Source organism: Erinaceus europaeus, chromosome 13, assembly GCF_950295315.1.
Source record: "Erinaceus europaeus chromosome 13, mEriEur2.1, whole genome shotgun sequence".
In the NCBI taxonomy this organism is placed as follows: Eukaryota; Metazoa; Chordata; class Mammalia; order Eulipotyphla; family Erinaceidae; genus Erinaceus; species Erinaceus europaeus.
Genome location: NC_080174.1, coordinates 99278714 through 99305473, shown reverse-complemented (window position 1 = coordinate 99305473; position 26760 = coordinate 99278714). Strand labels below are relative to the sequence as shown.

Below are 26760 nucleotides of genomic sequence, written 5' to 3'. Positions count from 1 at the left end.
AGACCCTTTAGTCCTTTTTGATGTAGAGGAGGAGGGAGTGATCTTGTATGAAAAGTTGCAAGTAGACAAAAGGTTAAGAACAACCTTTTTTGAATACCATCATTAAGTCACTGCTAATTTTTTTGTTTTTTATCCAGAGCACTGCTCAGCTCTGGTGTAGGGGATTGAACCCAGGACTTCAGAGCCTTAGGCATGACAGTCTCTTTGCAGAACTATTGTGCTATACCCTCACCCTCACTACTAGGTTTTTTAAATACATTTTTAATTTAGTTGAAATTGTACTGCTTCACCGCTTGTGAAGCTTTTCCTCTAGGTGAGGACCGAAGGCTTGAACCTGGGTCCTTGCACAGTGTAATGTGTTCATTCAACCAAGTGCGCCACCACCTGACCCCCTAAGAAATTTTAAGTTACTATAGCATGAACTCAGTGTCTGTGAAACCATATCACCAGTGACTTTTGATTTGCTGTTGACTTTGGTGGTGTGACTGAGGTCTTGATTAAGGTTTCAAGAGGAAGGGAATAGGGAAACAACACAGGAGGTCAAAAACCAACGTGTGACTATAGTAGCACTTGACACGGAAGACATGGAATATATAAGAAAATTTTAAGAAATCTGCGAATCAGATTATGTTCTCGGATTTGACAAAGTCAGTGAAATTTTTATTTCTAAAATGAGACATCTGAGAAGACCAAAACTTATCTTTTCAGGTGGAAATTCTCGAACTGCAATGGTCGCTGCTCTGAGCCCAGCAGATATCAATTACGATGAGACTTTGAGCACTCTGAGGTATCTAATGTGATCTGAGTAGCTAGATAGAACATAGTTCTACCAGACACTGTACTATGGTATGAAATCTCTTATGTCATCGGGGTACTTGATTATGTAAGTAATGATGCATCTCTTCATATCAGGTAAAATCGAGGCAAAAAATTATTACTACTGTTGTTTTTATTGTTGAAGAATTTTCCTGTTTATGGTTTTTAAATTTTACCGAGAAATACAGGAAAATTGCCCAAGTGAGATTTTAGGTATTGCTGAAAATTTCTTAGCTTTCACATATTAGTGAAATTTCCTGGGAGTCGGACGGTAGCATAGCAGGTTAAGCGCACGTGGCGCAAAGCACAAGGACGGGTGTAAGGATCCCGGTTCGAGACTTCGGCTCCCCCCCTGCAGGGGAGTCGTTTCACAAGCGATGAAGCAGGTCTGCAGGTGTCTGTCTTTCTCTCCCCCTCCTCTCTGTCTTCCCCTCCTCTCTCTGTTTCTCTCTATCCTAGCCAACAGCGACGACATCAATAATAACTACAACAATAAAACAACAAGGGCAACAAAAGTGAGGGAATAAGTAAATAAAAAAAAAAAGAAATTTCCTTGTAACATGTTTTTGTTAAAAAATGTCTACTAAGAAGAATAAAGTCCACTTGTGGCATTGGTCATTCCAGAAATGCTCAGGTTGTAAAATACAGTATGAGTACATGCAGCATAAAAAAACTTACTTCCAGAAAACTCACTGCTGCTCAGATATTCCTTCCTGTGTATAAATTAGTCTCCATTAACTTACTCTGCAACTTTCTCCTTCTTTCCCATTGGAGATATTTTACATATGATGATGCAGCACTGTGTAGTCTGACACGTGAGCCCTGATTCTCTTTCATGGTTTTCCTCTGAGGTCTTGGGAACCACCTGAATAAATTAGCTGGGTCTTTTTGCTATTGTTATAAAAACTAGTTTTCTACAAGGGTACAATAACTACGGCATGGAAAGTGTTTAAATAAACAAATTGCTGCTTGATTTAGAAATGATGACACCTTTGAGAAGTAGAGTGTATAAGTAATGCCTTAGAAAAGGATTTTTGGTCTAGATATGCAGATCGTGCAAAACAGATCAAATGCAATGCCGTCATCAATGAGGACCCTAACGCCAAACTAGTTCGTGAACTGAAGGAGGAGGTGACACGACTCAAGGACCTTCTTCGTGCACAGGGGCTGGGAGATATTATTGACAGTAAGTGCATTCAGGGTCAGCACAAGGCCGCATCCTTGCTCCTCACAGCTCTTCCAGGGCACTTGGTGAAGCTAAACAGTAGAGAGATAATACTGACGGCCTTGGACTTTCTTTGCGCAGTCAGCAGATGGCTGCTCTTCAAGTTCCTGACTTTAGCTTTTAAAACTTGAATATATTACTTGCGCTTATGTTGGATTTTTGTTTGTACTGGCAAAAAAGGTTTATTTACAATATTATGTTTATCCCCACCAAGAAATAAATTACTTCATAAAGTTGTTACTTAAAATTTTGGATTTTGTGTTACTAGGGGTTAACACAGTAGCAGTAATACACACGTAAGAAAGTCACCATTCCAGCCTCCTTCCAAATAAGATTTGAGGGTTCATCTCCTTGAAAATGACTGACTGTCCTGTGAACAAACATTCAGAGGGAAAGTGTTCAGTCCCCATCACATTAAAGATTAGCCTTTCAGAGAACTTTACAATGTTGTCTTAAAATCTGTGCCTACCTTTGATCTGTCTGCATGTCTGATCAGAGGTTCTGTTGACAATAAATTCAACTTTGTAGATAGAACAATATGTGCATTTATTTAACAAAATACTTTTGAGTATTTGAGAGTAAAATATTGCTTGTAATTCTAATATGGTTTTCAAGGTTTATTCTGGCTTAGCTCTTGCTTATTTTAGATGAGTGTCTGTAAGTTTAGATGAATACATTCTGCAGAATAATATATTCCAAAGTATTACCTTTTTTATCTTCCCAAATGCCAAGTACTGCCCTATCTTCTGTCTCTGCTGAACCTGAACTTTGACCCTTCTTGTATTTTCCCTCCTGCTCACCTTCAGTTGATCCATTGATCGATGATTTCTCTGGAAGTGGAGGCAAATGTGTGTATCTTATGCAGTGGTTATGCCTGGTGCTATGACTTGCCCACCTGCGTCTGCTGGGTCAGCCTCACGATGAGCTTTGCATGCCAGCAATCCCAGCAGGGAAATCCCAGACAGAGCACACTGTAGGCTGAGATGTTACCCTGTGTTTAAGCAGGCTGTGCTGAATTCCAGTTCGCAGCTTGAGTGAAGTTGAGAGACTTTGTTCTCTTCAGTTTTTCCACTTAATACGATTAAATTGAATCCAGAGTCATAGACGATTATCATAGTGATGACAGCAGCTCGTGTCTGTTGAATATAAAGTACAAGGTCCTGTTCTAGATACCTTTAGTTTATCATTTCATTTAATCCTATCATCTGTTTTTATGTTGCTTTGCTGTTGTTGGGTTTTTTGGTTTTGGTTTTTTGTTTGTTTGGTTTTGTTTTTAAGGAAATTGCAGCCTAGAGTGGTTAGTTTTTCTCTAAATGAGATTCCATGGTTTCTATTGGGTTTTCAGAAAGTTGTGACATGTTTTTCTATGCAAAAATATGTCATGACTTTTCTGACAACCCAATCTGTGGTCATATTGGGTAGTGTAACATGGAACCCTTGAATTTAAAGATTACTATGCCTAGTCTACTTCTTGAGATCCTTCCGGGTCTGATTATGTAACGTTAAAACTTTCTAGTTAGTTGTATAATTTTGAACCATGGTGTATATATAATTAAAAATAATCACAGCTAGTCTGACTACCAATGACTGAGTAACTCCCGACTGTTTGATTATTAACACTCACTTATGCTTATTTGAACCTGGCTTCCTCCATTTCTTAGACATTTGTTTTCCTTTTCACAAATTACAAAGTAAAATGCTTGAATTTGGATGTCTGAAGTGTGTGCTTGAAGGGCATTTTAGAATGGGTCACTTCTCTTCATATACGTGAAATTTGGGGAAAATAATCTCCCGTCCCATTAGGACAATTCATCAAAAGATAGTTTTTGAAGAAATGAAGAATTTTGACACACTAAAATGTTTTTATCCTTTTATTAATCAAAGAGGAAAAGATTATTACTCTGCTATAGACGATGCCAGGGATGGAACTCAGGACCTCATGCTTGCAGTTACCTGCTGTCCCCACTATACCACCTCCTGGGCTGCAAGTCCTAGGGCTATTTGGATTTGCTTTTTCCTGAAGTGCAGCGTGTGAATGAGACAGGATAGTCGTCGGAGAGATTCAGTCCACAGTCATGACCGTGTGCTGAGACCAGTCCCTGCAGGTGCTGAAAGGTGTAGCACGAGATGGCTCTTGGGTTACAGTAGCTCTGTCTGAGATTTCTAGCCTGAGTGATACAGGTGTGGGAAAGATCCCTTCTAGTTGTGGCTCTGTGCTTCAGATGATGCTGCACCACCTTGCTGCCACACTCTTTCTGAGCAGTTATGGTGTCTCCCGAAAAGCTGTGCATGACTGAGTTTTCCATGCAGGAAAGCAGCCATGGCTCCTTCTGGATTTCCGTTTTTATAACCTGCTATTAATTTCTCTCTGGACTTGCATGTGTCCGTTGGGCCTTCTAAACTCCATTCATGCTGTTCTTTCCCACTGTGCTACCATTGCCTGGTGGCTGGTTTCTGCTCAACTTCCCACCCCTCTTTTAATTTTTGCCTGCTTTCCTAAGTTCTGTATTTGCAGATGGTGGTTTTCAAACTGTCTTGAAGCAACCACTGACTTTAATTAATCTCCAGTGCTGGCTCTGATTAAGGAGAGCAATAGACCTAGAGGGAGCTAATAATACTTTTAATCTTTGTATTGATCCTAAGGAAAGCTTTTTCAGTTTAGAAATGAATTTTAGGCAATGTAAAGTTTCAGACTTAAAATGAAGTGAAATTAAAGAAGGCAGCATTACCTGTAGTTTTCCTCTGATGTATGTTTAACAAGATACTTTTCCTTCATTTTCTTTCAAGAGATGAAAAAAGTTGCTACTCATTTTGTTTGAAGGCAAGTGCAAACAGCAAGAGTAACAAAGGTTGTTGTTTGTGGTTCCCTTTAATAAGATAAAGGGGACTTTGCAGTGCCGCTGAGGGCCTATCTGAATGAAAGTCCATCTCTAGAGCTTTCATACTAGAGACAGGTTTACCCGTGACTCATAGACTATTGGGCTGTGGAAGAGCCTTGCTAAAAATAGCACAGACCAGCCTTAAACTCTGCTTGCTCGGCTTGGGTGAGTGCAAGCTATGCCCAGCTCATTGACGCGTAAGTCGTTCTCTGATACTGAGTCAGACTAGTGACCTGACTTCCTAACCAGGATTATAGGAAATTCTGTCCTTTCCCTAGTTACCTCATTTTTTTTTTTGTGTGTGTGTGTTTTTGTTTTGGTGTGGGTGTAGTGTGGGGCCACACTGAGTCTTGCCTGTGTGGTTTCACCACTCCCAGTGGACTTTTTCTGTCTTTTTTTTTTTTTTTCTTTTTTTCATTTTTAAATCCCAGTTGGAGAAAAAGGGAAGGAGAGACCACGGCTATTCCCATATGGTGTTAGGGGCTTGAAATGTGCTCTTGTCATGGGAAAGTGTGCCTTCTACTGGCCAGACCTCTCCTTTATTTATTTTTGGGGAAGATATTTATGTATTTATTGGATAGAGCCAGAAATTGAGAGGGAAGGGGGAGTTGGGGAGGGAGAGGGACAGAAGATACCTGCGGCCCTGCTTCACCACTCACGAAGCTTCCCCCCTGCAGCTGGGGACCAGGGGCTTGAACCTGGGTCCTTGCGCTCAACCAGGTGTGCCACCCTTCGTCCCCCCCTCTCCTTTAAAGGCTTCTTTCAAAAGTCACTTTTTAGCACCTTGGAATGTGCTCATTGTTTTTTGTTTCTTTTAACTGTAGCATTTTACTGGGAACTTTTTTTTTTGAGTCCCATAAAACAGAGGTGCCAGCTAACTTGTATTATAATTGAGAAATACGTGATCGCTTTCCCCTCACCGTTGCAGACTAGTAGTATTTAAGGATAGTGTACATCTGAAGACATAACAGGAACAGAAGGAATGTAGCATGGCTCTTGAGGAAGAGTGTCTGGCAGTGTCCTTTAAAAGTACATACAGTTCCTTTCTCCTCACACAACACTAACTGGCACTGGGTGTTTTACTTCTAAATTCACAAGTAGTTCTTACCCTCTGGATTGCTTAAAGACAGACATGTTTCAGAACTACCATCTAGAAGCATTATACTTGACTTTGTGTGATAACTTGTCTTTGTCTTGGCGCTTTAAAGCTGTCCTTTCTTACACTGGTGTTCCTCCTGTCTTTCTCCCTCCCCTCCTCTCTTTCCCTCTTTTCTACTTTTTCTCCCTTCCCTTTTTTCTGCCCTTCAGATCTGAAAGATTTTCAGAACAATAAGCATAGGTACTTGCTAGCCTCTGAGAATCAACGCCCTGGCAATTTTTCCACAGCATCCATGGGGTCCCTTACTTCATCTCCATCTTCCTGCTCGCTCAGTAGTCAGGTGGGCTTACCGTCTGTGACGAGCATTCAGGAGAGGATCATGTCTACGCCTGGAGGAGAGGAGGCCATCGAGCGTCTGAAGGTGAGCAATGGTTCAGACTGAGCGAGAGACCACCTGTGTGGCTGCAAAAGTAGCGCCAGGGCTGAGAATTTCTGAGGTTCTGGCTCAGTGCATGGAAGAGCTTTTCTTCCTTAGCGCTGTCCTGGAAAGTGGCCTGTGCTGGGGTCCGGCAGTGGCCCACCTGGCTGAGCACTCACGTTACCGTAGGCCAGGACTCTGCGTCGAGGTCCTGACGCCCACCCCACCCGCAGGGGGAAGCTTTCTGAGCAGTGAAACAGAGCTACAGGTGTCTTTCTTTCTCCCTCATCCCCCTCCCTCCCCACGCTTCACTTCTCTCTGTCCTACCAAACTAAAAAGAAAGGGAGAAAAAAGAAAAAGAAAAAAAAAAGGCTCCTGGGAGCAGTCTGCTTGTTTGGCAGGCATCAGACCCCAACAACAAACCTGGTGGCAGTTAGAAAAAGGGGGAGTGGTGTTTGCTGCTGTGTAAGGGAGGCGACTCCTTCCTACCCTCACCCCAGCATGTCAGAGCCCTGGCGTGACGGGCAGAGGGGCCGGTGCTGCACAGGCAGGCTATGCAAGTACGCGGCCTAAGGGTTTACTCTGAGTACAGTTGGAGACTAGTAAATTAGTTGGAAGCAGTTTGGTGTCTATTTAAAGACAGAATTTTAAAGTTTTATTTTTATTAGTGATTTAATATTAATTTACAAGATTGTAAGGGGTATAATTGTAATTGGGGTACAAAGCCACACAGTTCCCACCACCAGACTTCCATGTGTCCCATCCTTTCCATTAGAAGCTTCCCTATTCTTTTCTTTCTCTTTTTTTTTAAAGGGATTATCTTGGTGTGCTTTCTGATACTGACTCAAGTGCTGTGCTATGGCACTGTTTCTAAATGGCATATACAGTAGAAGTTCTTTTTTCTTCTTTTTCTCTAAAAAAAAATTATATTTACTTTCATTTATTTTCCCTTTTGTTGCCCTTGTTGTTGTAGTTATTATTATTGTTGTTTTTGATGGCTGAATTGAAACTGAATTGTTTTGTGGGAAACTGGGAAATGTTATACATGTACAATATATTGTATTTACTGTTGACTGTAAAACATTAATCCCTCAATAAAAAAATTTTTAAAAAGCAGGGAGACAAATCAACTTTATATATATGAACATTATGAAACTCATAAAATTTTATGTGTAGTTAGAGAAACTTATATAGATACATACTTATAATATTTGTACCTATAGAACATATCATCTCTCATTCTCTCTCTCTCTCTTTTTCTTTTTCCTTTTTGCTACCAGGGTTATCTCTAGGGCTCTGTGCCTGCAGGACAAATTCACTGCTCTCAGTGGCAGTTTTTATCCTTCCTTCCTTCCTTCCTTCCTTCCTTCCTTCCTTCCTTCCTTCCTTCCTTCCTTCACAGTACAGAAAGAAATTCAGAGAGAGAGAGAACCAGTTAACGATTGAAAGGGGTTCACAGCCTTCTCACTACTTAAAGGGACTTGAACTTAATAATTGACAGATGCTTCCGTTGTGGTTTCCAGGTGAAGCTAAAAGAGACTTTATGGGAAGATGAGCTTGTGCTGTCCAGCCAGCTCACCTGGGTTTTTGGCCTTTGGCTCACTGCTAAAGTGAGGTGCTTGGGAAACAGAAGTACTTGCCTCACTGTGTCCTCTCAGACTTGTCAGTGAAGAGAGCAGATCTCAGATGAGGGGCTGAGAAATCCTTTCCTTTCTTTCCTCCCCTCCTCTCCCCTCCCCTCCTCTTTCTCATCCTACTCCTCCCTCTTCTCCTCTCTCTCTCTCTATATATATATATATGTATATATATATATGCATATGTATATATTTATTTTCTCATTTTTTGCCCTTGTTTTATTATTGTAGCCATTGTTGTTATTGATGTCATTTTTGTTAGATAGGACAGAGAGAAGTGGAGAGAGGAGGGGAAGACAGAGAGGGGGAGAGAAAGATAGATACCTGCAGACCTGCTTCACCACTTGTGAAGCGACTCCCCTGCAGGTGGGGAGCCGGGGGCTCGAACTGGGATCTTTACGCCGGCCCTTGTGCTCAACCCACTGTGCTGCCACCCAACCCCCCTCTCTCCCTCCCTACTTCCCTTCCTTCTTCTCCTCCTCCTCCTTCTTTTTTTTTTTAATTTATAAAAAGAAAACATTGACAAAACCATAGGATAAGAGGGGTACAGCTTCACACAGTTCCCACCACCAGAACTCTGTATCCCATCCCCTCCCCTGATAGCTTTCCTATTCTTTATCCCTCTGGGAGTATGGACCCAGGGGGGTCATTGTGAAATGCAGAAGGTGGAAGGTCTGGCTTCTGTAATTGCTTCCCTGCTGAACATGGGTGTTGACAGGTGGATCCATACTCCCAGCCTGTCTCTCTCTTTCCCTAGTGGGGCAGGGCTCAGGGGAAGCAGGGCTCCAGGACACATTGGTGGGGTTGTCTGTCCAGGGAAGTCTGGTTGGCATCATGCTGGCATCTGGAACTTGGTGGTTGACAAGAGAGTTAACATACAAAGCCAAACAAATTGTTGACCAGTCATGGATCTAAAGGCTGAACTAGTGCAGATGAAGAGTTGGGGAGTCCTCCATTCTGTAGACAGCTAGTAGGCATATTTTAGTTAAATTCCAAAGGTCCTGTGGCTATACCAGTTTTTTTCCTCTTTTTTTTTTTTTTTGCCCCTTAGCCTGAAATCTGATATGCCAGTGGGCCCAATTTATTGTCTGGGGAGATGATGTCATGGCTGGAAAAAGGACCAGAAAGTTGGATCAGGGAAGAGAGTAGCTCCCTAATATGGGAAAGGGTGTCTAAATATTGGTGACTGTAAACCCCATCGATTCGATGTGATCTGGGGCCCATAATTAGCTTAGGAGCCTGTGTGACCTCTGCATCCCTGTAGACCTGAGCTCACATTCTGTGGTCATGAGTAGGAACATTCCAAGCCGCCCCAATATCAGGACCATCTGCCTCAGGTGGAGCATAGAGTCTGTTGTCCAGCCTCCCTTCGGAGGATGGAACATTCTCTACCATTGTTGATCCACGTTGAGGGTAAGGTCCTATGGGGGTCCTTTTTCTTCTCTTTTTTAAAAAAAATTATTCCCTTTTGTTGCTCTTGTTTTATTGTTATAGTTATTATTGTTGTTATTGATGTTGTCGATGTTGGATATGACAGAGAAATGGTGAGAGGTGGGGAAGACAGAGAGGGGGAGAGACAGATAGATACCTGCAGACCTGCTTCACTGCTTGTGAAGCAACTCCCCTGCAGGTGGAGAGCCGGGGGCTCAAACCAGGATCCTTCCACCAGTCCTTCCGCTTTGAGCCACATGCGCTTAACCCGCTGCGCTATGGCCTGACTGATTCCCTCTCTCTCTCTTTCATTGCCACCAGAGTTATTGTTGGGGCTCAGTGCCTGCAAAAATCCACCACTCCTGGAAGACACACACACACACACACACACACACACACACACACTCCTTATTTGACAAGATAGATAGAAATTAGAGGGGAAAGAGATAAGAGAGGAAGAGAGACACTTGTATCACTTTCTCCCCTGCAGAGAATTCTGTTTTTTAAATGTTGCAGGGCCTGTCAGTTATACTTCAATAAGAAAACTTAAAAACAAACAAAGAAAAAAACCTCCGTTTAAAAGTGTTTCAAACCTGAAATGGAATTGGCATATTGCACCAAAGTAAAAGACTCTGGGGTGGGTGGGTGGGGAGAATACAGGTCCATGAAGGATGATAAATGACGTAGTGGGGGTTGTATTGTTAAGGGGGAAACTGGGGAATGTTATGCATGTACAAACTATTGTATTTAGTGTTGAATGTAAAACATTAATTCCCCAATAAAGAAATAAATTAAAACAAATAAAAGTAAATAAAAGTGTTTCAAGTTATAGGGTTATTTAAAATTAAGTGAACTTTGAAATTTTATTGTAGACAGCAGTGGGCCCTGTCCAGAAAGTCTTTTATTCATGGGTTTTGTCACACTGGACATTAGTGGCAGAGTTGCTGCATAGCATTTTATTCAGAGGTGTTGTAGGATCCAGGGGCTCTGGGAAAACAAAGGGAAACCTCCCGCTTACTGTTGAATAGAGAACTATCTTTTTCTTTGGACATTTAGAATCTTACTTGCTTATTAAAGCTGTGCTGTACAAGAGAGGCCCCCTCCCCTGCCGAGCCTACATCTTGGTGTGACAAATCTGACCAAACAGGACCAACTAAAAAATAATAGAAGTCAGGATATTAACCAGACTTTTAAAGACCAGGTCCCCCCATCTCTGTCATATTGTGTGTAGGGATAAAACTGCCATTTTGCAGGGAAGCTGCCGCCAACCTTCCTTCCCACTAAAAGCCAAATCAATCTTACTTTCATCAGAAAATATAATTTATCTCTTTTTAATCAGGATAAATGAGATATTCTATTTTCTCTAACTTCATAGAATAGCTTCTTTAGGGGCTGGGTGGTGGCACACCTGTCTGAGCACACAAGTTGCTGTGCACAAGGACCTGGGTTCAAAGCTCCGGTCCTCACCTGCAGGAGAAAGCTTTGCTAGTGGCGAAACAGTGATGTAGGTGTCTTTCTGTCTCTACCTATAAATAAAATATTTAAAAATACCAGCCATGATATCATCTCCCCAGATAATAACTTGGATCCACCTGAATTTCAGATGTCAGGTTCAGAAAAAAAAAAACTAAAAAAACTAATATAGCGGGGGTCGGGCGGTGGCACAGTGGGTTAAGCGCATGTGGCGCAAAGCGCAGGGACTAGTGTAAGGATCCCGGTTCGAGCCCCAGGCTCCCCACCTGCAGGGGAGTTGCTTCACAGGTGGTGAAGCAGGTCTGCAGGTGTCTATCTTTCTCTCCCCTTCTCTGTCTTCCCCTCCTCTCTCCATTTCTCTCTGTCCTATCCAACAATGAATTGCGTCAACAAGGGCAATAATAATAACCACAACGAAGCTACAACAAGGGCAACAAAAGGGGGAAAAAATGGCCTCCAGGAGCGGTGGATTCATGGTGCAGGCACTGAGCCCAGCAATAACCCTGGAGGAGGAAAAAAAAAAACAAAAACTAATATAGCCATGGATCCTTTGGAATATAACTATAATAGGCCTGCTAACGATATCTACAAAACAGAGGAACCCCCCCCCCCCCAATTCTTCATCTGAACTAGTCCAGCCTTTAGGTTCATGATTAGTCAACAGTTTACTTGGCTTATGTTAACTCTTTTTTTAGCCACCAGGTTCCAGATGCTACCATGATGCCAACCAGACTTCCCTGGGCAGACAACCCCACTAATGTGTCCTGAGCCCCACCTCCCCTGAGCCCCTGCCCAACAAGGGAAAGAGAGAGACAGGCTGGGAGTATGGATCGACCAGTCAACCCCCATGTTCAGCGGGGAAGCAATTACAGAAGCCAGACCTTCCACCTTCTGCATCCCACAATGACCCTGGGTCCATACACTGGTATCAGCAGCCAGCCTGCCCACAGGGTGAATCCAGGACTCAGAAACCACACTGCTCTGTTTAACTGAGTGTATGGTTTAACCGAAGAACTAATGTCCTCGACTTTTCTTAGTTTATATTTATACTAAGCTGTTTTGTAGAACATTTTTTTCATAAAGCTGGTTGAATCTACCTTATTTGAAGACAGAGCATGCAGAGCCAGAAACCCCACTGCTTCAGTATATTACGTGGTCCTGGCTTGGTCTCAGCTCTCTGGAATGGCTTTGCAGTGAATGATCTCCCAGGACTTTTTCTTAACATTGGAGATTTACTGATATGACAATATAACTTTATCCAACCAGTTTTTCAAAGGTGTTAATAAAAGTAGCTTCTTAGGGGCAGAGAGATGATGTACCTGGTCATGCACATTACAGTGCACAAGGACCTGGGTTCAAGTCTCCAGTCTCCACCTTCAGGGAAAAAAGTTTCACAAGTGGTGAAGCAGGGCTTCAGGTGTATCTTTCTTCCTGTTTCCCTCTCTATGTCTTTTCTGTCTCTACCCAACAAATTAGAAATAAAAATTTTAACTTAAAATAACTTTCCAGGCAACATAAAGTTTCAAATTGAAGTTGTGTGAAAAATCAAGTAGTACTTTCCTCTGCTTCCTTATTAATTCACTTCTATGAAGAGGTCATATTCTAACTTACCGTTCAGATGCAAAGTAAATTAGAGAGGTTACACTGGAGTTGGCAGCAGAATGACCAGGCACTTCCTAGATAGAACTTTGATTCTTGGATGAATTTCTAGTAGCTCAAAGTAGTAGTTTAAATCTATCAGGTAGCTTTAATAAACCTCTGCTTCAATGAGATCCTTTTCTGAAACTGTAATCAACTTAGGTTTAAAAAGTATTTTAAATATCTCATGAAACTAAGTATTCCATGAGTCAAGTTTTTCCAAAACTGAACATTAAAAGACCAATGTGTCACACTGCAAATAATGAGCACTGGTTTGGGCGCTCAAGGCACCGTCCTGCTGTCCTGCCCCTTGGTTTCCAAAGTTATGCTGAGATTGCAAAGGTTTCTACTATATTTCTGTCTGTCCCTCTTATTCCCTTTATCCCTTACCCTTTCCTCATCTCCTCCGTCCCTCCCTTCCCTCTCCCTCCATCTCCTACCCTCTTCCTCTCTTCCCCCGTTTCTCTCATTCTGACTGCCTTTCTCCCCTCCCTCCCTCTCTCCCTCCCTTCCTTCCTTTCTTCCTTCCTTCCTCCCTTCCTTTCCTTTACTTTAGAATAAACTCAGGACCTATGCATTCACGATACCACTGACCAGCCTCCTTGGTCCAATTTTGTATTAGTATGTGTGTGTGTGTGTGTGTGGGTGCATACAGAAAAGAGACATCATAGCACTTCTCTTTTCCTGACTTTGCCTCTTTTTCATTTTTGTACCTCTCTTTTACTTCTCCAGGCTCCTTTTCTGTTCCTTTTGCTGCTGCCTTGAGTCTTCACTCTTGAATTTTTTTTTTTTAAGATTTATTTATTACCAAGAGAGAGAACTGGAGTATCACTTTGGTATATGGCACATTTGCACCTCAGGCATGGAAGTGGTGGGCAACTATTGTACTGTCCCCTGGCCAGCCTCTATGATGGTTCTTGCTTTATATATTAATAAGTAGAAAAAACATCATCTGAGTAAATTTTTAGATACAATTAAAAGTAAAATGCTTTATTTCAATAAGGGAAATACAGAGAAAGAGACAGAGAGAGACAGACACACCTGAACACTGCTCAGCCCTGGCTTATGGTGGTGCTAAGGCTTGAACCTGGGACTGTGAACCTCAGACATGAGTCTTTTGCATAAACATTACGCTGTCTCCCCAGTCCTCACTGTAATAATTCTACGTCCTATCTTCAGAAGACATTATTTGATTCTTACCGTTCTTCTTAGATATGTTTTGTTAAATGATAAGACCTGTTTACTGTGGGTTTCTTTCTTAGGAATCAGAGAAGATCATTGCTGAATTGAATGAGACCTGGGAAGAAAAACTGCGTAAAACAGAAGCCATCAGGATGGAGAGGTCAGGAGGGTCCCCTCTGGGAACTTAACCATAGCTAAGTGTTCTAGGGGATCTGGAATACTTTTATGCTAAGAAAAGAAGAAATAACAGTAGAAAACCAAGCAACTTTCCTTCCCCAAACAAAACCAGACATGGCTGAAGACTTAAACCCAGTGAAATTTAGACTTGAAGTGAAATCCAAATATGTAGCTGTTTTATAGAAGTCAAATGTTGCCATTTACATCCTTGGAAAATTGAAAGATATGGAGGGAAGACTTTTTGTTTGTGAAAAGGCTGCCTTTGCTAAAAGCCCACATTTAATGTATTTATTTACTTACTTATTTGCCACCAGGGTTATCACTGAGGCCTGCACGATGAATCCATTCCTTCTGGTGGCTCTATTCTCCTTTATTTCAAAGGACAGAGAGAAAGTGAGAAGAAAGGAGGAGAGAGGGGGAGAGGGAGAGGGAGAGGTGTTGTTTTCGCCAGGGCTGGCTTCACAGGCGGGTAACAGATGACCAGAAACACACGGCTGAGCTGAGAACGCAGTTTAATCTTTATTCACGAGCGGGCAATGTGCTCCTCCATCTTTCTCCTCCGGCGGCAGAGGCAGGAACTCAGGAAGTACGTAGGATAGGGGCCGGGGAGAAGGGAGAAGCACGAAAGGCACACTCTCCCAGAGCGATCTCCCGGAGGCAGGGGAGTGAGACCAAAGCAATGTGAAGCATACCATCAATTCCCCCTTTTCTTTTTAACTAAATGACCATAGTATCAGGGGTGTGGGGTGAACAGAAACCTATATCGTACAGGCATTTTCAAAAAAGAAACTGGCACAAACATGGAGGAACATGTAAGCGAGCAGCAAGAACCAGTGTGCTGCCAAGGGAAGGCCTGAGGGGGCATTTTTTGCCTCTTGGGGGGCGTTACTTGCCTCGACAGGCATTTTTTGCCTCTGTGGGCATTACCTAGCATGGAGGAAGGGTATAAGTCCCAAGGCAGCTGGCTGCAGTCAGTCTTTGAGAAACCCAGCAGCATAAAGGGAAGCTGCTAGTTTTGTGCAAAGTGTCTAAGGGTGTACCAGTAAGTCCGATAGAAGTGCCAGTCCAAAGCAGATGTCCACGGAAAAATGCCAGGGGGTGGAACATTGTATGAGGAAGGTCCGCTGCTGGAAATCACTGCTTTTCTGTAGAGAACTTGACAGCTGCAAAATTCACTTACTTATGAAACAAACCTTGTAACAGGTTAGAAGTTTACCACAACTGATAACTCTATTACAATTGCAAGTCTTTTTTAGTATGATTTTAAGGTTGTTTAAAGTTTAAACAATAAAATGTGGAAAGGTAAACAGAAGAACCATGGAAAAAAAAAAGCTTCAGGCATGAGAATCATTAGCATAACCATTGTGCTATCTACCCCGCCCATATTTGAACACACACATAAACATGGTTTTCAAATACACAAGGAGAAAAACTTTTGTTACGAAGACATGTCATTTTAAACAGGAATTTAGATCTGTACTGTCTAGTTGTTTGGGGGTGCATTGTCTGGCGGTGGCTTCTTGCGCAACTTCAGCTCCAGGAATTGTAGATAATGATCTCTGCAGGAATCTCTGTGTATTCTAGCTTTTCTGATTTCAGAGCCGAGTTGGGGATCTCGGCCAGGGGGTCCAGTCCCGGCAGGGAGCCCGCGGTCTCCAGGTGGTCCGGGATCTGCCCAGACTTCATAGCAGGAGGACGGGCGGGCCAGCCGTGCAGAAGGCGCGGGCCGAGGTGCCTCAGAGTGGCAGCCAGGATGGGCCGCAGCCCTGCCTCCCATGTCTGCTGTCCTGCTTCCAGTGGCCCAGCAGTGTGGAGGGAGCCCGCGCCCAATGCCCTGCACCACGCAGCTGCGAGCTGGTTCATGTAGGCGGGCGGCAGGCGGAAAGCAATGTGTGGCCCAGAGAGAAATGTTCTAGAAACAGAAAAACAGTCTCGTGAAGAAAGGGCAGAGGCCTTTGGAAACCTCTTCACAGTCAGAAAAGCAGCCCATAATGGATTCACTTATCTGGGGGATGCACAGATTAGGTCCCATGTTGAGCGCCATATATCGTGGCTTTTTTTATAAGAAGTCATTTAATTTGGGTTGCAAACTTAAAATTCCTATTTCATGTAAACCTTTTATCTCTCTGTGTTGAAAGGGAACATCCAAAATAATCCTGTTTATATTAGGCTGATATCCTTGTTTTTCTAGAGAGGCTTTGTTGGCTGAGATGGGAGTTGCCATTCGGGAAGATGGAGGGACCCTGGGGGTTTTTTCACCGAAAAAGGTAAGAGACAATGTTGAGAATCTCCGTCGAACACACTTTTGATTTGTCTGAGAAACTCCAGAGTCTTGGGCTGTGAGTTAATATCACCTATTTCTCTTCTCATCTACCACTACAAAAGTAGTCCATTTCTAAAATGCCTATCCTGTTTATGTTTACAAAACAAGCCCAAGTTAGTAAGTAATGTGCCTGTATTCACTGTGACTTTCTCTGAAGCTCTCAGTTTGCCACTAGCACACTTTGCTTCAGTCTGGCTACTTCTTCTATGTGGATTTTCCACAGATGCCAGAACCCCTGATTTATAACTCTAAAAGCAATTTCAGTTATTCGGGTTTGTGTAGAAAACTACTGCTTCGATTGGCTCCTACGAGTTGTTCTAGACAACTATTGTACTGAGTAAAGCAGTGCTTATCCTCATCCATTTTGCCCTTCCTGCCTATTCCTTTCTTAGTTTAAAAGACTAGTTGACGTCTGCCTGATCATACCTGTTAAACAGTAGCTGCCGTTAGCTAATTACAAAGATCTGCTTTCAGCTGAGCTGCTACTTAGTTATCAGATACTGGAAAGGTGTCATCAAGTGGTTGTTTTTACTTATTTCACACGACAGTCATAGAATATACATTGATGCATAGAATGTATGTTTCTTTTTTTTTTAATTTTTTTTTTATTTTTATTTTATTTATTTATTCCCTTTTGTTGCCCTTGTTGTTTTATTGTTGTAGTTATTATTATTGTTGTTGTTGGATAGGACAGAGAGAAATGGAGAGAGGAGGGGAAGACAGAGAGGGGGAGAGAAAGATAGACACCTGCAGACCTGCTTTACCGCTGTGAAGCGACTCCCCTGCAGGTGGGGAGGCGGGTTTCGAACCGGGATCTTTATGCCGGTCCTTGTGCTTTGCGCCACCTGCGCTTAACCCACTGCGCTACAGCCCGACTCCCAGAATGTATGTTTCTTACCAGCAATAAATGGTCTTTTATTTCAGATGACCCCAAATTCACCATCTGTACCTCATAGAGATCTTTGGTCCCTGATCCCAGAGGGATATAGAATAGGGAAGATTCCAGGGGAGAGGATGGGATACACAACTCTGGTGGTGGGAACTGTGGAATTGTACCCCTCTTATCCCACAATCTTGTTAATCATTATTAAATCACTAATAAAAAGGGATAAAATTCACTGTTGAGACTGAATTTCATGTGAGGGTCTGATGATCATCTCTTCAAGTTTGTGTAGACTACATGGGAACTTTTAAATTTGTATTCTTGTTTTCTTTGATGGGAAGTATGCCTATGTTCTTTTATAATATCTTTAAAAAAATTTTTTTAATATTTATTTTATTTTATTTATTCCCTTTTGTTGCCCTTGCTGTTTTTTTTTTTATTGTTGTAGTTATTATTGTTGTTGTTGTTGTTGGATAGGACACAGAGAAATGGAGAGAGGAGGGGAAGACAAGAGAGGAGGAGAGAAAGATAGACACCTGCAGACCTGCTTCACCGCCTGTGAAGCGACTCCCCTGCAGGTGGGGAGCCAGGGCCTTTTATAATATCTTTAAGCTCTATTTTTTTATTGGGTTCTCGAAAGTCACGACTGATATATATATATATATATATTTTGCATAGAACAACATGGAAAAATGTGTCATTGCTTTTCTAACAACCCAATATTTAGTATAAGAGTGAGGGATGGTGAGGAGGAAGGGATCAAAAGAAAGCACTAACAACTGTGGAGACATTTTTGTGCCAGATGGCTCACTTGGTGGAGTATGCATTTTGCCACAGGAGAACCCTGGTGTGATTCCTGGCACCACATGGCATGACTTGCACTGCACTGGTAGAAACCTCATGAATAACAGAGTGGTGCTATCATGTCTCTTCTCTGTGTCCCTACCTGGAATTGAAAGAGAAAAAAAAAAAGTCCACCGGGACCCACTGCATTGTGTTGGCATAAGTACTCAGTGGCAATTTAGAATAATTGAGAACTCTGGTAAAAATCATTGTAACAATATGTCAAAGTGTTATGACATTTCGTTCGTTCTTACTTTTTTTCTTTTTTTTTTTTACAAAATGGAAATATTGACAAGACTATAGGATAAGAGGGGTACATTTCCACACAATGCCCACCCCCAGAACTCCATATCCAATCTCCTTCCTTGATAGCTTCCCTATTCTTTATCCTTCTGGGAGTATAGACCCAGGATCTTTAATGGGGTGCAGAAGGTGGAAGTTCTGGCTTCTGTAATTGCTTCTCCACTGGACATGGGCATTGGCAGGTTGATTCATACTCCCAGCCTGTCTCTCTCTTTCCCTAGTGGGGTGGGACTCTGGGGAGCTGGGGTTCATATTGATAGGGTCGTCTGCCCAGGGAAGTCTGCTTAGCATCATAGTACCATCTGGAACCTGGTGGCTGAAAAAGAGTTAAGGTATAAAGCAGAAAAGATTGTTGACTAATCATGACCCTAGGCAAGAAAATTGCAGATGAAGATTGGGGTCTCTGTTTGGAAAAGCTAGTAGGTCTATTTTAGATATATTCCAGAGGGCCCATGACTTTACTAGTTTTTGCCTTTGCTTGACATCTAACATGCAGGTGGACCCAGGTTATTGTCTGAGGAGATGGTGTTATAGTTGGAAAAAGGACTAGAAAGAAAATATATACCTTAAAGCAGAAGTGCACAATAATTTGCAGTGAGCTAATAAATGAAGCAAGAAAGTAGAAAGAACTAAAAAGACGCCTTAAAGTCCCTAATGAAACAGTTTCTACTTAAACCTAGATACCCATCACCTTCCTATTACACTTCCCTCACTCACTCCAAAGCTGACCTTGTCAGACAAAGTAAGGACTGCAAAAACTGAACAAGGGCAAGAGACTGGCACACTTTAACGATGACTCTTTAGTCACTGCCAGGCCACCCCATCACCTGGGGCCCCAGTGAGGGAGTCCTGGGATTCCCACACAGACATGATGGGCCTAGACCTCTAACAGACCCCTCTCGCCACTGTCACTGGTCATCTCCATCAGTAACAACATAATGGAGCCCTTTGTGGGCCCTACAGGACCTTGCCCTCAATGTGGATCAACGATGGTAGGGAATGTTCCATCCTCTGAAGGGAGGTTGCACAACATACTCTGCCTACCACCTGAGGAAGATGGGTTCTGAAATGAGTGCAGCCTGGAATGTTCCCAGCCGTGACCACAGAATGGAGCTCAGACCTACAGGGATGCAGAGGTTACACAGGCTCCTGTGCTGAATATGGGCCACAGATCAAATTGATGAGGTTTACAGTCAACAGTATTTGTATACTTTTACATTTAACCAGAGTACTGTTCTGCTGTCTTGTGGTGGTGCTGGGGATTCAACCTGAGACATCGGAGCTTCAGTGCAAGAAGTCCTTTTCTATACCCATGATGCTGTCTCCCCAGCCCAATGTTAAAGCATTTAGTAGAAATCATAAATAAATTGTATGTGTATGCAATCGAAACAGCAAAATTCCAAAGTGAAATTTCTCTTTTCAAAGACTTGTTTATTTTAATTTTACTTACCTTTGACTTCTTAAGAAAATAAGGGCTATACCACTGGACTACATCCAAATTCAGTTTTGGAATCTTTTTTGTATGTAATAATTAACTGATTGTGGTAATCATTACACAATGTATACATATTTTAAATCAGGATACTGTACAACTTTAAAATATACGACCTAAATATTACAACTTTGGTTGTCAGTTATACCTCATTAAAACAGGGGAATAATACTTATTAAAAATGTATTTATTGGGGCTGGGCAGTAGCGCAGCAGGTTAAGCGTACATAATACAAAGCTCAAGGTCCGGCGTAAGGATCTTGGTTCGAGCCCCCAGCTCCCCACCTGCAGGGGGGTTGCTTTGCAAGCAGTGAAGCAAGTCTACAAGTGTCTGTCTTTCTCTCCCCCTTTCTGTCCTCCCCTTCTTTCTCAATTTCTATCGGTCCTATCCAACAACAACAACAGCAGCAATAACAACAACAACAATGACAGCCGCAACAAGGGCAACAGAATGGGAAAAAAGAGCCTCCAGGAGCAGTGGATTCATAGCGCTGACACTGACCCTCAGCGATAACTCTGGAGGCAGAAAAATAAGTATTTATTTTAGGGGGCCAGGAGGTGGCACACTCGGCTAAATAAACACACTTATATAAGCACAAGGTCCCGAGTTTGAGTCCCCGCTCCTCACCTCTGTGTGAGGGGGACACTTCACTAGTGGTGAAGCAGGTCTGTAGGTGTCTTTCCTCGCTTTCTCTGTCTCCCCATCTCTCTTAATCTCTCTCTCTTATCTAATAAAAATTAGAAAGGAAAAAAACTTTAAAAAATAACATATACATATATAAACCATTATGCTATCTATCCCCAGTTTGTCTATTTGTGTGTGTGATGCATGTATCTATATTCATTGCATTTAAGAGAGAGTTTCACACGAGGCAGAGAAAGACAAGGAAGCAGAGCGCCACTCTGGCACATGTGGCGGCATGAGTCAAACCTGGAATAGCAGGCATGAAAATCTGCTGCTCTGAAAGTGGAGCCATGTCTCCTGCCGCAGGAATAACTTTAAGGCACAGGAAAAAGAAGAGCCTGTCCTGGGATTCTTGCTTTCATGACAGCCAGCAGAGAATATGCCCACAAGAGGCTTTGACTCCCCCCACCCAGCTTTAGTGGGGCTAATTGTTTACAGCGTCATCGCTGCAGCATAGGTCCAGCCTGGGATCTCTCCTCACAGGTGTCTGCAGGGACCACTTCTTCAGCCTGTGTCCTGTTTATGCCGTCCTTATTCCCCAGGACCCCAGCACCTCTCTGTCCCATCCCTTTTTGGCCTCCCCAGACAGAGTTTGTTGCACCATCTCACTTTGGTGCAATACACCACACCCAGTCCAAGGTTCACCTTATGCTTATCCTTACTATCCTTGCTTATTAAGCCAGCAAAACTCTCAATTTATAGAGGCAGAAGCTAGTTGAAACTATAGTTTTCTTTCTCATTTGTTTTACCGTCTCATTCCTTAAGCCTTTCCTTAAGTCCTCTGACTCTTTTTTTCATTTTTCCACATTGCTGTCACTGTCTTGAGTAGATTTTGATCCCAAGACCATGTAACTTATTTTTTGGGTCCAGTGGGGTATTTTCTTTCTTTCTTTTCTTTTTTTTTTTTCCTCCAGGTTATTGCTGGGCTCGGTGCCTGCACCATGAATCCACTGCTCCTGGAGGCCTTTTTTCCCCCCTTTTGTTGCCCTTGTTGTTGTAGCCTCGTTGTGGTTATTATTATTACCGTTGTCATACAATATTGTTGTTCGTTGTTGGATAGGACAGAGAGAAATGGAGAGAAGAGGGGAAGACAGAAAAGGGGAGAGAAAGATAGACACCTGCAGACCTGCTTCACCGCTTGTGAAGCGACTCCCCTACAGGTGGGGAGATGGGGGCTCCAACCGGGATCCTTACGCCGGTCCTTGTGCTTTGTGCCACGTGTGCTTAACCCACTGCGCCACCGCCCGACCAGTGGGATATTTTCACCAAAGAAGGTTGGTGTTTATAAAATTTTAAAATGTTAGAGTTAGGTGGATATAACTTTTAAAAGATGTGTTTATTACTGAATGTCAGTTGTCTTAACCTTTTTAAAGACTGATAAACTGAAGATAATAACTTAGACCTTGTAAGAACTTCTTCTTCTAGCGTTTGCCCTTCTTCCGTAGCCAGTCAACAGCGTCAGGTTGAGCCTGATGTAAAGTTTCGAGACCTCCTTTGAATCTGGAGAGGTGTAAGAACTGATACAAACTTATAGAGGGAAATGATGAGTGTAGGGATATTTTTATAAATTACATTTTAAAAATATAAATACTTCATGAGATTATAGGGTAGGAAAAATAACTTTCCTTCTCCCCTTCTCAGTCCTTGGCTGAGAACTCCTGTAATATGAGCCAGACAAATAAGAGGAGCGAGGAGAGCAGTTTGCTGACTTGCATACTTATGTGCCTGCAGATGCTTAGGGGAATAGGGACATCACTCTCCAGGTAACTTAGAATTCAAAAGTAAATATCTTTGTAGGAAGAGGAGGAAATGATTATTCTTAGAAGAGAGTAAATGGTCTTTAGAAGAGTGCAGTAACTCTTAGAAGAATAGGGAGGGGCCGGGGTTAGAGAACATAATGGTTATGCAAAAAGACTCATTCCTGAGGCTAAAGTCCCAGGTTCAATCCCCCACACCACCCTAAACCAGAGCTGAGTAGTGCTCTGGTGAACAAAATATATTTAAAAAAAAAAAAAAGGGAGAAAAAAGAATTTGTAACAACTTATAGTCTCTTTTGTCCCCAGAGTCAATCTGTCAGAGGAGACTCCCAAGAGAATTTGTCACAGTGACATATTTTGTAATTATACTCAAGATTTTCCCCCAAGTATTTATTAAAATTTCAATCAACCCATCCTGAGAATCTCTGTTCTACTTTACTTTTTATGGTCTCCAAACTTTGACCTTAATAAGCTGTGTGTCTTGTTCCTTAAGCCCACAGACTTTTTTTTTTTTTAAATTTATAAAAAGGAAACATTGACAAAACCATAGGATAAGAGGGGTACAGCTTCACACAGTTCTCACCACCAGAACTCTGTATCCCATCCCCTCACCTGATAGCTTTCCTATTCTTTATCCCTCTGGGAGTATGGGCCCAGGGTCATTGTGGGATGGAGAAGGTGGCAGGTCTGGCTTTTGTAATTGCTTCCCCACTGAACATGGGCATTGACAGGTCGATCCATATTCCCAGCCTGTCTCTCTCTTTCCCTAGTGGGGAAGTAGCCTGCAGCTTTTACTTTTAAATGGGATGTATTGGCTCATTTTGGGAATGCCTAAAGAATGTGTTTTTCTCTTTGTGATGGAATTGCAAATAAGGGGGAAAAGTTTTCCAAGCACTGTGCATAATCCAAGAAGCTTTTAGTTTCCTGTGAGTGTCCACTATTGTTGCAGTTGTCTCCGTGGTACTTGCTCTGAATTGATAATCTGTACCCTTTTTCAGACCCCACATCTTGTTAACCTCAATGAGGACCCACTGATGTCTGAATGCCTGCTTTATTATATCAAAGACGGAATTACAAGGTATGTTTTTTTTTTGTTTTAGTCCCTTAATTTATCTTTTTTGTTAGGTGATCAAATAACAAGAGAGAATTTGTGGAAAAGTTTTTCGTAATAAGTTATTTTTCCCCCATTTAAAATTATTATAAACTATCCTCATTGTCAAATTACTCATTTTATTCAACTATACCAGTTTGCATGGAGCTTTTCATTAAAGAGCCTAAGTAAACATTTTCCTTCTAATATCTGACTTAACTCAGCACCTCACTCTTCATGATGTTGTGTGCATTACATTGATGTGTTATCTCTTTGGTTTCTTATTACCATGTCGGGAGCCTGACTGCAAATGCAGACAGGACCTGCAGTTAAAAGCCTCTGATAAACAAGGCAATACCGTTTGGTTTGTATATGCCAAGGGATATTCATTAGGAGAAAGAGGTTCATTGTTTGTCGTGCTTTTTTGTGTCTGAGTTTCCCTGGGAAACACTTTGCCTTGTGTTCAGGGTTGGCCAAGCAGATGCTGAGCGGCGCCAGGACATCGTGCTGAGTGGCGCTCACATTAAAGAAGAGCATTGTGTTTTCCGCAGTGAGAGAGACAACAGTGGTGATGGTGAGAGCTTCTGACCTAGCATTTCCTATACCCACTTCATTCTGCATGGTGAAGATTTCTAAACACTTGGTACTCCCTGACTCTCAGCGATGCTTTCTTGTACACTCTAATATTTGGAAGTTGGGAAACCTGGACTTTTATAAATACAGGAATGGAGATAGCTACTTCACTTGAAAACAGCCTGGACAAAAGAAACCCTTCTGTTACTTGCCAAGAACTGAGCAGGACACAGGCAACTAGGCTTAGTTAGTCTGGAATGCTAATTCTTTCCTAGACAAGTTAGAAGGGAAGGCGGCAGTGGGAGACTTAAAGAGCCTCACTTCTGTCTTAACCCGGTAGGTCTCGTTGTCAAACAAAAGAGAGGGGAGGGAGAAAAATCAGGCCACTCTTGACTTTTGCCCAGGTTTGGACAAAACAACAGTCTATTGCTGTTTTTGTTTTCTGCCCTCCTTTTTCTTGATCAAAACAGTAGCTTTTCATCTTACATTTCTGGTTATTACCTACATCTCATATTTAACGTTTCTGATTATTTTTCACTTTTATAGAGTGATCAGTCAGATGCTGTCAGATTTAGTATTTACTGTCTTATCTTGTCTGTTGAATTCACCTAACTTTGCAGCCTTTTGTGGGGCTGGTCCTGGTACTCTAACAGGTCACGTCAGTGCTCAGCCATGTGGCCAGTTAGAAGAATCTAGTCCAGTTAAGCTACATTCTCATCGTCGTTTGCTTCCACTGATTTGTGATGTTGACATTCGTTTCTTTTCCCTTAGTTATTGTGACGCTGGAGCCCTGTGAGCGCTCAGAAACCTATGTCAATGGCAAGAGGGTGACCCAGCCTGTTCAGCTGCGCTCAGGTGAGGCTGCAAGGTGCCTGGTGTCTTTAACATTGCGCATGTGATTTGTGTGAGCAGCTCTGATTTCTGATTAAGACTGAAGTGATGGCATTAGAATTTATGTTCTTATAAAATTCTAGAAGCTATTTTCACATTGCAGAGGGATTGCTGACTTAGCTACTTAGTTTTGAATAAAATTATTTCTTGTGGGGCCCGAGAAATAGCATAGTAGTTCTGTGAAAAGACATTCCTGCCTGAAGCACTGAGGCTCCAGGTTCAATCCCCAGCACTATGATAAGCTAGAACTGAGTGGTCCTCTAGGGGAAGGAAGGAAGATGGGAAGGAGGGGAGGAGAGAGAGGGAGGGAGGAAGGGAGAGAGAAGAAAAAGAAAGGGAGGGAAGGAGGGAAAAAGAAAACTAATATGATTTCTTGTGGGCCAGAGAGTTGGTATAGCGGCACAGTTCAGGACCTGTGGGTGTGTGTCCCCAAGATTGAGCCCTGGTGCCATATACGTTGGAGTGATGGTCTGGTTCTCTTTTTGTCTTTGATAATTCTAGAAAAACCTAGAGTAGAATGGATTTTTTTTTTTTTTAATGAGGAATAAAGATAGTACATGCTTTTAAACATGGTTTCTTTAGCCCTGTTTTTGTTTTGTGGTAGGAAACCGTATCATCATGGGTAAAAACCACGTGTTTCGTTTTAACCACCCGGAGCAAGCACGGGCAGAGCGAGAGAAGACCCCTTCTGCTGAGACCCCTTCTGAGCCTGTGGACTGGACGTTTGCCCAGAGAGAGCTTCTGGAAAAGCAAGGCATTGATATGAAGCAGGAAATGGAGAAAAGGTGATGCAGGAACGGGGTGTGGCACCCAGGACAGTGTCCTTTCAGAGGGGTCTTCACAGCTCACGCTCTCTGCGCTGGTTGTGCTTCTCCTTCTAGGCTACAGGAAATGGAGATCCTCTACAAAAAGGAGAAGGAAGAAGCAGACCTTCTGTTGGAGCAGCAAAGACTGGTAGGAATCTGTCCTGCATCTTCTGTTAGGAAAAGGGCTGCTGTGTGTGCTCAGGCTCCCCTGTTGCACACGTGAGCACTTAGCCAAGCCGCTTACCCATTCTCCTTGACACCCTCCACTACTCTTTCATTTACTCAATGGGAAGTGAACTTACTGTCTCCTGGTAGCCAGACCTGGAGCAGCTTTCCAGAAAGGTACTATCGTGCCTTGATGTCTTAGTAAAACCAGGTGCTTTTTGAGGAAAAATGGGAATCTTCTGGGCAGTTTCAATCTCTTAACAGTAGTTTTTGAAGTTGCAGCTTTACTGTAAAAATAGATCTGTTATTTAAATATTGAATTTGGTGGGTGTTTGCCTTGGTTTTGTTTCTGATCACCTGATAGTACTAATTCTCTGCTCTTGGGCTGACTTGGATTTTTGTTTGTTTTCAGTAGAACTGTGTCTAAAGTGTAGCTGCACAGTCGCATGTGTTAATCCTTCTCTGTTCCTTGCATGGAGCCTGACTTCTCAATAAGTCTCATTGACTTGTGGGGTGACAGTGGGAAGACAGGGCTATGCAGCTGACTCAGGGTAGAAGGGGCTCGAGTCCGTGGGTGGAAACTCAGCTTAAGGTTGTAGCTTATAATGCAAACAGCTTTTGCATTTTGTATCCGTTGACTTGCCAGGCTGGATAGAAAGGAAGTCTCATGAATTAATAAGCAGTATTTTCTTTTTTTTTTTTTTCCTCCAGGGTTATTGCTGGGCTCGGTGCCTGCACCGTGAATCCACCGCTCCTGGAGACCATTTTTCCCCCTTTTTGTTGCCCTAGTTGTTGCAGCCTCGTTGCGGTTATCATTGCCATTGATGACGTTGCTTTGTTGTTGGACAGGACAGAGAGAAATGGAGAAAGGAGGGGAAGACAGAGAGAGGGGGAGAGAAAGATAGACACCTGCAGACCTGCTTCACCGCCCGTAAAGCGACTCCCCTGCAGGTGGGGAGCCGGGGGCTCAAACCGGGA

The 26760-nt window shown here is 42.7% G+C and overlaps 2 protein-coding genes across 4 annotated transcripts in view; one reads left to right on the top strand and one right to left on the bottom strand.

The window, feature by feature from the left end:
• The window catches only part of DFFA (DNA fragmentation factor subunit alpha), a 401378-nt gene that overhangs the window by 25726 nt on the left and 348892 nt on the right, over nt 1–26760 (bottom strand). The gene's annotated exons all lie outside the window — the stretch shown is intronic.
• KIF1B (kinesin family member 1B) overlaps nt 1–26760 on the top strand; it is a 171406-nt gene that overhangs the window by 58891 nt on the left and 85755 nt on the right. For 2 of the 3 annotated variants that reach the window (XM_060170919.1, XM_060170917.1), the window contains 11 exons: nt 709–787; nt 1860–2002; nt 2848–2889; nt 6229–6440; nt 13876–13955; nt 16164–16239; nt 23256–23335; nt 23815–23921; nt 24692–24775; nt 25416–25596; nt 25693–25765. In XM_060170919.1, coding sequence (XP_060026902.1) covers nt 709–787; nt 1860–2002; nt 2848–2889; nt 6229–6440; nt 13876–13955; nt 16164–16239; nt 23256–23335; nt 23815–23921; nt 24692–24775; nt 25416–25596; nt 25693–25765 — 1157 coding nt within the window. The remainder of the gene's footprint in view (nt 1–708; nt 788–1859; nt 2003–2847; nt 2890–6228; nt 6441–13875; nt 13956–16163; nt 16240–23255; nt 23336–23814; nt 23922–24691; nt 24776–25415; nt 25597–25692; nt 25766–26760) is intronic. The other variant, XM_060170918.1, reaches the window with a different exon arrangement.